The sequence below is a fragment of the Carassius carassius genome, chromosome 39 (genome assembly GCF_963082965.1).
Source record: "Carassius carassius chromosome 39, fCarCar2.1, whole genome shotgun sequence".
Taxonomy (NCBI): domain Eukaryota; kingdom Metazoa; phylum Chordata; class Actinopteri; order Cypriniformes; family Cyprinidae; genus Carassius; species Carassius carassius.
Window position 1 is genome coordinate 15090183 of NC_081793.1, and position 9197 is coordinate 15099379.

At 38.5% G+C, this 9197-nt stretch overlaps 1 protein-coding gene across 3 annotated transcripts in view; it reads left to right on the plus strand.

Annotated features, from left to right (window-relative positions):
* The window catches only part of ca10a (carbonic anhydrase Xa), a 183927-nt gene that overhangs the window by 157836 nt on the left and 16894 nt on the right, over positions 1–9197 (plus strand). For all 3 annotated transcript variants that reach the window (XR_009426271.1, XR_009426272.1, XM_059530858.1), the window contains one exon: positions 2447–2632. Coding sequence is in view for 1 of the 3 variants with exons in the window: in XM_059530858.1 (XP_059386841.1) it covers positions 2447–2632 (186 nt within the window). In the remaining 2 variants the exon portion in view is untranslated. The remainder of the gene's footprint in view (positions 1–2446; positions 2633–9197) is intronic.

The window sequence follows — 9197 nt, forward strand, 5'->3', positions numbered from 1 at the left end:
TTACAGTTACATTAATTTTGTAATTAAATTACGTAACGCCGTTACATGTAACTAGTTACTCCCCAACACTGTATATATATATATATATATATATATATATATATATATATTGTGTATATATGCACATATATTCAAGTTCAATTTCATTGAACTTGAAATTGAATATATGCTTGAATTTCAATTCAAGCATATATTCAATTTCAAGTTCAATCCAAAATGTTATGATGTTTTTGTAATTGTCTTCAGAGCAGTGCAATGTCAGCCATAGAATTGTCAGATCAACAAATTAAAACGCAGCAGAGCATTTGCTAGCATGGTTTTGAATTCATTAATACAAAATTATGAGGTGAAACAGCTCAATGCATTTGAAAAAATGTAAATGCAAAACTATACATAGGCTAATGTTTATGAGAATTGCAGTGCATAAATTTAAGAAAGAAAAAAAAACATTCTCCATGTGATGATCTTTATACCCTCTGGTAACATCTGTACTGGACTGGCTGTGGGAGGTGTGTTGCAGTCTGTTTTGCCATCTTATTTTTTAAATAATTTGGGAACATCGCATGAAGGAAAAAAACATCTCAAATAAAAAGCCCATATGTATATATATATACAAGATGTTCAGTGCAGATTACCCCATAAATAATAGACAAATGCTCACATTTTGAAAGAAGTAAAAACATCTAGCAGAATGGATATTCAGGTTCTGTGAGATTGAGGTCCATTCGGTGCTTTTGTCGAACAGTAGCAGAAACTTCTTAGTTTGTCACATATATGCCAGACAGGGATTTTCTCCAGTGGAGCCGCCCAATGAGTCTTTCACCCTCTTTTTTTTTTAGTTGTTCTATGTAGTTCATGAATAATCATTGAGAAATGACCTCTTAAGGGTTTTTCATGTCTTGCCCTTTTCTCGGATGAGTCCAGCACCCACAGGTAACTGTGTGGATTGATGACCAATTCAAGTGCGGCTATACCGTTTTAACTTATCATTTCTCTCAAGAATAGTTTGTGCTCCTCCCATTGCTCCTCTTTCTTTTCCCCACCATACTTCCATCTCTCTTATTCACCTCCTCTCTCTACCCTACACAAATCATTGATTTTTCAGAGGTTCTATAAAATATTCACGATGTGTGGGCAGGCTTCTTTCTTTGGGAATTTGGTGAGGGAAAATCATTTTGAAGGCAAAGTCGTAAAAGGAAAAAGAGAGACTGACAAAAAGAAATAAAGAGAGGGAGAGAAAGGCAAAAAAGAAAAGGCAAGATAAGAGCCATGGAAACCTTTCTAGCTTCGTGTTAGGAATATCAATGGCTCACTTTGGAACAACTCCTGAATATAAATAAATAAGCCAATACATTGATAAAGATTGCTATCCGTGGTTCTTGTATCTCCACGCTCTCTTCTTAAAGCCTCAGATCAAATTGATTCCAAGCAGATTGTCACTCTCGGCTTTGAGGACACACTTCTTTTGTTTTTATTCTTCCATCTGTCACACCAGCTTCTTTCCTTCCACTTGAGTTTTTACATGTTACAATATCATTGAAAATTAGAATATAATTTAATTACAGACCACTATCCGTTTTTCAAAAAAAAAAAAAAATTAATGTAGGTGTTTCTTCAGCTATTCACATCTCATGAATCAAACATGCTCTTTACTGACACTGTTGTTTCCTTGGGAAAATAGGTTAAGTAACTCATAAAGAAACTTTATTAGGTTCAAAATTGTTGGTTGTGATTGAAAGTATGCAACAACTGAGGGGAAATTGTACTAAATTGTCACACATTCTCTTTTATTGATAGTTTTATGGTCATAGTTTAATTCATATTTGTATTTTCATAGTTTAAGTTTGAATTTCTGGGTCAAGGACTAGGGATACACAATAAAATCTGTACACAAACAGAAAATATATTTAAAAAAAAATGTAATTTAAAAAATAATTTTCCAAGACAGTTTCAATGTGACCTTCATATAACAAACAAATTAATACATTTTAATAAAAAGTCAAACCAAGGGACATGCAACCAAAAATGTGTAATCTGGGATGGCCCTAGCCATGATTGATCAACCATGGTGCCACCCCAAAATGATCCCATCACCCAAATCAGTGGCTGGACCTTCAGTAAAACCCGAACCTCCTTTTTTAGTTTAAATCAGGGCAAAGTCAGTGTCAAGATATCTTTTGATAAAGCCAACAAATAGCAGTTATTGTGCAGCTGGTTGCCACCTGGCTTTAACTTAGCACCTTTTCTAGCTCATTTAGCACATAACCTTTTCTAAGACAAGCACATTATAAATCAGAGAAGCAACCCTTTAATGAGCCTGTGCCCCACTTGTCAAGTCTGTACATGCCATTTGGATGTTTTACTGTTTCTTTGTACATATTTGATTAGTAGTTCTTGGTTTAATATTTTGGCAACTCTTTTAACCATACCTCTTTTTTTTCTACAGGTTGGAGGGACGATGTACAACACCGGCCGCCATGTCTCACTCCGATTGGACAAAGAGCACCTGGTGAACATCTCCGGTGGACCAATGACATACAGCCATCGTCTTGAGGAGATCAGGTTACACTTTGGAAGTGAGGATGGACAGGGCTCTGAGCATCTCCTCAACGGCCAGGCTTTCTCTGGGGAGGTGAGCATCGTCCTAAATGGGCCACAGATCAGACTGTAGAACACCAGTAGCTGCTGGTATTCATCAGTCTATTGATCTGTTAAGGTCACTATCTAAGGGCAAAGTGTAAAGTCAGCAGGTCTCAAAGGTCAACAACGGGTGTAGGCTGAAAGCAAAACTCTCCATGGCATAAGTCTAAAATATAGTGATGTTTTTATGCATGGACAGATAGTCATAGTGTGCCTCAGAGCATGTATTTCATGAAATGTTTAACATGGCTTGCATCACAGTTTGCACCCTGCTGAACAATATCCTTTAACATACTAAAAATCTCGTCAGTATTTTGGGGTGCAATAGTCCTAACCTTATTGCTGATTTTTTTAGTGTGCTCATTCTCCATTGTAAGTAGTCTCACACTAACAGAGCCATAACAGTGGGGGAAAGCGTCTCAATTACATGCACAGTGTAAATTTAGCATGCACTGCACGGTGGCCTCTATCATTTGATAAAGTCTCCAGTCAGTGAAGTCTTGACATTTCTCTTTGAGGGTAATGAGACCCACGATTTGTGTGGCAACAAAATAGGCGTAAGCTTGACAGGCAAATCCTCAGTAATTAATGATTATTATTTCTTTCACTACCGCGGCAGCCAGCTGATAATCCAACAATAATAAAACAAAGTGTCAACAGTCAATCAGGGCAAAGCGATGTGTGACCCAGGCACAAAAAGGCCAGCTCTGTCTTTCACTCTTATGTTTAAACCATTACTTCTCAAAATATCTAAATCTATATTCGTTGATGCTGTAGTTGTTATTGCTTTAGCTAAAGAATTTATGCCTAGACTATATCTGGAGAAAGAAGTCTGTTAGCATTCCCATTTATCTCAGCTGTTTGGCTAGTGCAGGAGTAGACAGAAGTACACTACCATTCAAAAGTTTAGTGTTAGTAAGATTTTTTTTAATTATTATTTTATTCATTTTATTTTATTGTAAAGAAATTAATAGCTGAGGCGTAATGGATACTGGAAAATTAGCTTTGCCATAATTTTGAATTACATTTAAAAAAAATATTAAAATCGAAAACAGTTCTTTTAAAATGTAATAATAATGAACAATGGAGATTTCTTTCAAAAACATTAAAAAAAATCTTACAGACCTCTTTTCAGCCTTTGAATGTTAGTCTATGTGATTGTGTAAAATTAAGAATCATCTTAATTTCAATGTAATAAAATAAAACTTAAATTGAATTGGCAATATCCCAGAGTAAGTTAAAGTGAAATTTGAATTGGAATGAAAAACAATTTACTGATTTATAATTCAAATTAAAATCCGCCCTGAGTACCTCAAGTCTCTGGATGTTGTGGGGCTGTCTTGGCTGACACGCCTCTGCAGCATCGCGTGGCAGTCGGGGACGGTGCCTCTGGGATGGCAGACCGGGGTGGTGGTCCCTCTTTTTAAGAAGGGGGACCGGAGGGTGTGTTCCAACTACAGGGGGATCACACTTCTCAGCCTCCCTGGGAAAGTCTATGCCAGGGTACTGGAGAGGAGAATCCGGCCGATAGTAGAACCTCGGATTCAGGAGGAACAGTGTGGTTTTCGTCCAGGCCGTGGAACACTGGACCAGCTCTATACCCTCTACAGGGTGCTGGAGGGTTCATGGGAGTTTGCCCAACCAGTCCACATGTGCTTTGTGGATTTGGAGAAGGCATTTGACTGTGTCCCTCGGGGCGGCCTGTGGAGGGTGCTCCGGGAGTATGGGGTCCGGGGCCCTTTGCTAAGGGCTATCCGGTCCCTGTATGACCGGAGCAGGAGCTTGGTTCGTATTGCCAGCAGTAAGTCAGACTTGTTCCCGGTGCGTGTTGGACTCCGGCAGGGCTGCCCTTTGTCGCCGGTTCTGTTCATGATTTTTATGGACAGAATTTCTAGGCGCAGCCAGGGGCCGGAGGGGGTCAGGTTTGGTGACAACACGATTTCGTCTCTGCTCTTTGCGGATGATGTTGTCATGTTGGCCTCATCAAGCCAGGACCTTCAGCATGCACTGGGACGGTTTGCAGCCGAGTGTGAAGCAGCTGGGATGAGAATCAGCACCTCCAAATCCGAGGCCATGGTCCTCAGTCGGAAAAGGGTGGCTTGCCCTCTTCAGGTTGGTGGAGAGTTCCTGCCTCAAGTGGAGGAGTTTAAGTATCTTGGGGTCTTGTTCACGAGTGAGGGAAGGATGGAACGGGAGATTGACAGACGGATCGGTGCAGCTTCTGCAGTAATGCGGTCGATGTACCGGTCTGTCGTGGTGAAGAAAGAGCTGAGCCGCAAGGCGAAGCTCTCGATTTACCGGTCAATCTACGTTCCTACTCTCACCTATGGTCATGAGCTTTGGGTCATGACCGAAAGGAAAAGATCCCGGATACAGGCGGCCGAAATGAGCTTTCTCCGCAGGGTGGCTGGGCGATCCCTTAGAGATAGGGTGAGAAGCTCAGTCACCCGGGAGGAGCTCAGAGTAGAGCCGCTGCTCCTCCACATCGAGAGGGGTCAGCTGAGGTGGCTCGGGCATCTGTTCCGGATGCCTCCTGGACGCCTTCCCGGGAAGGTGTTCCGGGCGTGTCCCACTGGGAGGAGACCACGGGGTAGACCTAGGACACGCTGGAGAGACTATGTCTCCCGGCTGGCCTGGGAACGCCTCGGTGTCCCCCCAGAAGAGCTGGAGGAAGTGTCTAGGGAGAGGGAAGTCTGGGGTTCTCTGCTTAGACTGCTGCCCCCGTGACCCGGCCCCGGATAAGCGGAAGAAGATGTATGTATGTATGTATGTAATTCAAAGAAATTCAATTCAGACCATGCATTTTGGGGAATGTTCAAAAGTTTCAAAAATGTCAAACAATTCTTTAGTTGACATTCAAAGTTTGTCTGGACAGACTTTACTTTTCTAGTTAAAAATCACATGAATTTCAATTTTAATTAAACTTAGATTTACATTCAAACTGCAGGTCTGCAAAGGATTTTTTTTTTTTTTTCTTCAGCCACTCACCTGAACCGAAATTACCAGGTGACTAAAACACTAGAGCAAAAAGAAACATCATCATGTTTATTCAAAGAGCTTTCAGTATCACTCTTCCTCGTGCTCAGGAATAGCTCTGTAAAAAAATAAAAAATAAAAACCCAGAAAATGTAAATGAAACCAAATGACCAAATGTCCTTGAAAAGAGAATGGAGATGAAGAATATTACAACTTAAAATGACAAACACATTCCCAACCGGTTTTGCATTCAAATGCAGCCAAGCTTTTAAGCTTTATTTGGGTGTCTGTCTCTGTAACATTCAACACGGCTGCCTTTCTTTTCTCTCATTTGTTCAGTAGTAATAAAAGATTATGTTTGACTGATGCTCACGATACCCAGAGGGAAGTTACCTCTCTGCAGATGCATTGCAACACCTCTGAGTTAATACATACCTCATTCTCCAAGATCTGATATGGGCAGTCTCACTCACAAGCTGAAAATGAAACACCAGTGATGAAATGAGTGCTAAAATATTCAAGGTGTTTTTTTAGAAACTTGCCTAGGTGGTTCCCCTCCATTCTTTATTTCCCCTTGGAGATTTTATATGCTCTTACGAGCCTGCACAAACAACTAAAAAAAAAAAACTTTTTTTTTTTTTTTTTTTTTTTACAAAGTTTTGTCTATGCAATATTTATCTGTGTTATGTTTCTATTTCACATTCTTCAGTGCCTCTCAATAAACAAAGTAATAATTTTGTGAGAATATGTATGTTTAGCTTTTATATATCTATATTAAAGGGATAGTTCACACTAAAATAAATTTTTTGTCATAATTTACGCTCGTATGGAAAACAAAATAAGTTATTTTGAAAATTTTATTTTTTTGTCCATACAATGCAAGTCAGTGGACTCCAAGACAATATTGGACCCCATTGTCTTAACACATTCTTCAAAATATTTTTTCGTCTTGATGAATGTGAAACGAACTGAACTGGTGGTAATACTGTATAATCAGCATGTCTCTTTTCATTGAGAACTTGGAACTTGAAGGACTCAGACGCACACACACTTTAAAGTCATATGATGCTTTTCAGAGATCATTATTTTGTGTATTGCATGCAATGGAATGTATTAGTATGCTTTAATATTCAAAAAAACATTATTTTTCACATACTGTACATTACTGTAGATCCTCTTTGCAAAAAATACATTAAAAAATACCAATATTTATTAAATGTAACTTTTTAGTGGTAAACATCCCTCATTTCTCTGAAATGTAAATAAAATGCCATCAAAATAGTGACACAATATGGTGTAGCAGACAATTTTGCATTACCAAATAACAAAACATTACCTTGAATGACGAAACTTCCACTTAAGCTAATATCGCAGCATGCAACTATCCACCTATATCAAACAGTGAACTTGACCACAAATGTTAATCATAGTTATTCACATCGACTTATTTTTTTTAAAAATCCAACAAGAAAAATGTTTTTGTAACTCAAGCTACCACACTATGAAAAAGGGAAATTATCAAATATTTCAAATATTTTAGAGCAATAAATTAATCTTGCTGCAGCACCACATAGACTTCAGGGCGCCCTTTGATGATGTAACAGATTGTTTAATGATTATTTGTTATTTAATTTCAGAATAGCTTCCTAATCTGCTTCATAAAACTGCATATTCGGGACAAAAGTCCACTAGTTACATTTATATAGTCAATACTTAAGGAAAAAAAAAAGATTATTTTCCCCAAAGTTATTTGAAACAAGAAAAAGTAGACACTTTATTTCCATGTAATAAATGTAAAATCACTGTAAATTTAATTTGATGCGGACACCAAAATGATGATGTCTCGTCTTTTGACCCAGATAGATTGCTGTTTCTAAATTAAACAACAGTCTCAGGCTTTTTTAACAAGTATGCAAATATGTGAATAAACAGAACAATCGAATGCATAAACATTGAAAGAGTGTTTCTTTGAAATAATAAACAAAAAAATCGGTGATCTGCACAACTGTCTTAACAGCCCACACTTCTGTTTTAGATCTCCTTTTTACCCTTTCATTAAATTCTAATTATCAATGATAGCAAAATAACACATTAGCATTGCTGTTTAGAGCTTAGATGCTACAGTATATTTGCTCATTAAAATCCCATTTTCATATGTCCTAAATATAGCAAAGTGCCATCTAAAAAGTACAGCAGAAAATTGGAAATCATGAAACTTCTGCCGTGACTAATTATATTGTGTTATAAATTGCATAACAGCCCTCTCCATCATGTCCGATCCTACTAAAAACCAGATGCCATGCTGTATAAGCAGAAACTGGTCAAGTTAGCTGAGCTCTGGTCTGACAGGTTTCACAGGCTATGTGCTCCCTAATCCAATAGGATTGTTCTCCATACTCTCAGGCTTCCGTTTATATGTTTTATGAGCGCACGCTCTGATACATCTGCTATTTGAATGACAATTCCAGTTCCTGTTTCTCATTTGTCCAGTTAGTGCTGTCCACCCCTTTTTGCGATCAACTTGCTGTCCTCATATTTCGTCCATGGTAGGCCTAAGCCTGCTATCAGACGATCAAGAGCTCGTCAGGGGGCCCACCAGAGGCATAAGCTTTCTCCTGTCATAGCAGAGACACCTCTCCTCTCACGGTCTTACAGATCCATCTGTGCAAAGATGCGCTGAACATTTCCTGTTACTGTTCAACATCTTTCCACCATCTGCAAAATTCACAGAATCAATGGATCTGGTGAGATGAGAGTCTCAGCTTTTTACACATTTTAATGTGACTTCTTAGAATGTCTATGAAGTGGACTGAGTGTAAAAGTTTGGGGTTGAATCGCTAAAAAAAAAAAAACTAATCAAATTAACATTCGCCCTGTAATCGCATTCCTCCACACTTGATTAGGTTTATAGACGATCTGTCACTCCCTGGCTCCCCTTTTGCATATTTCATAATTACTATCAGCCACACAGTTTTCAATTTATTTCTTTAAGAAAACACAGCAGGTTAAACAGGGCTTGGTAAAGAATTGATTCCTTCGTTTTTACCAAAAAAGGATGTACGATGCTGCTCCCAGGAACTCTACACGGTCCTCAAATTGTTTACAGTGTTGTGTAGTTGGATGAGACCTCGGAAGAGACACTTTTTCCCATTAGAAAAAGTTATTTTACAATAATTGTTCTCTGCTCAAGGTAATCTGTACATTTCTTGGCTCTGCTTCCTTTCTGTGGAGTTCACTGAGAAGAAATTGCATCCACTTCTATCTAAACTTTTTGGAGTTTTTGAAGCTCCTTCACAGGGACAGTGTGTGCTCAAGCGATTCACTGAAAGAAGATTAGCCGAGCTTCACAATGAATTCAAATTTAAATTTGACAGACATGTTCAAACAAAGACAGAAGCAGCTGTTTACCTGTGATTGTGATTCAGAGCCATCTGTAATGACACAAAAACTCAGGCTGTTATCCAAACTGACTCTCAGCTCATTCAAACAGCCACATTTCTATTTCTTATTTATTTGAGGTGAAAACAGGTTGTAAGATTTATTCTGCACTATGAAACTGGATTTTTAGTAATTGCCATCCG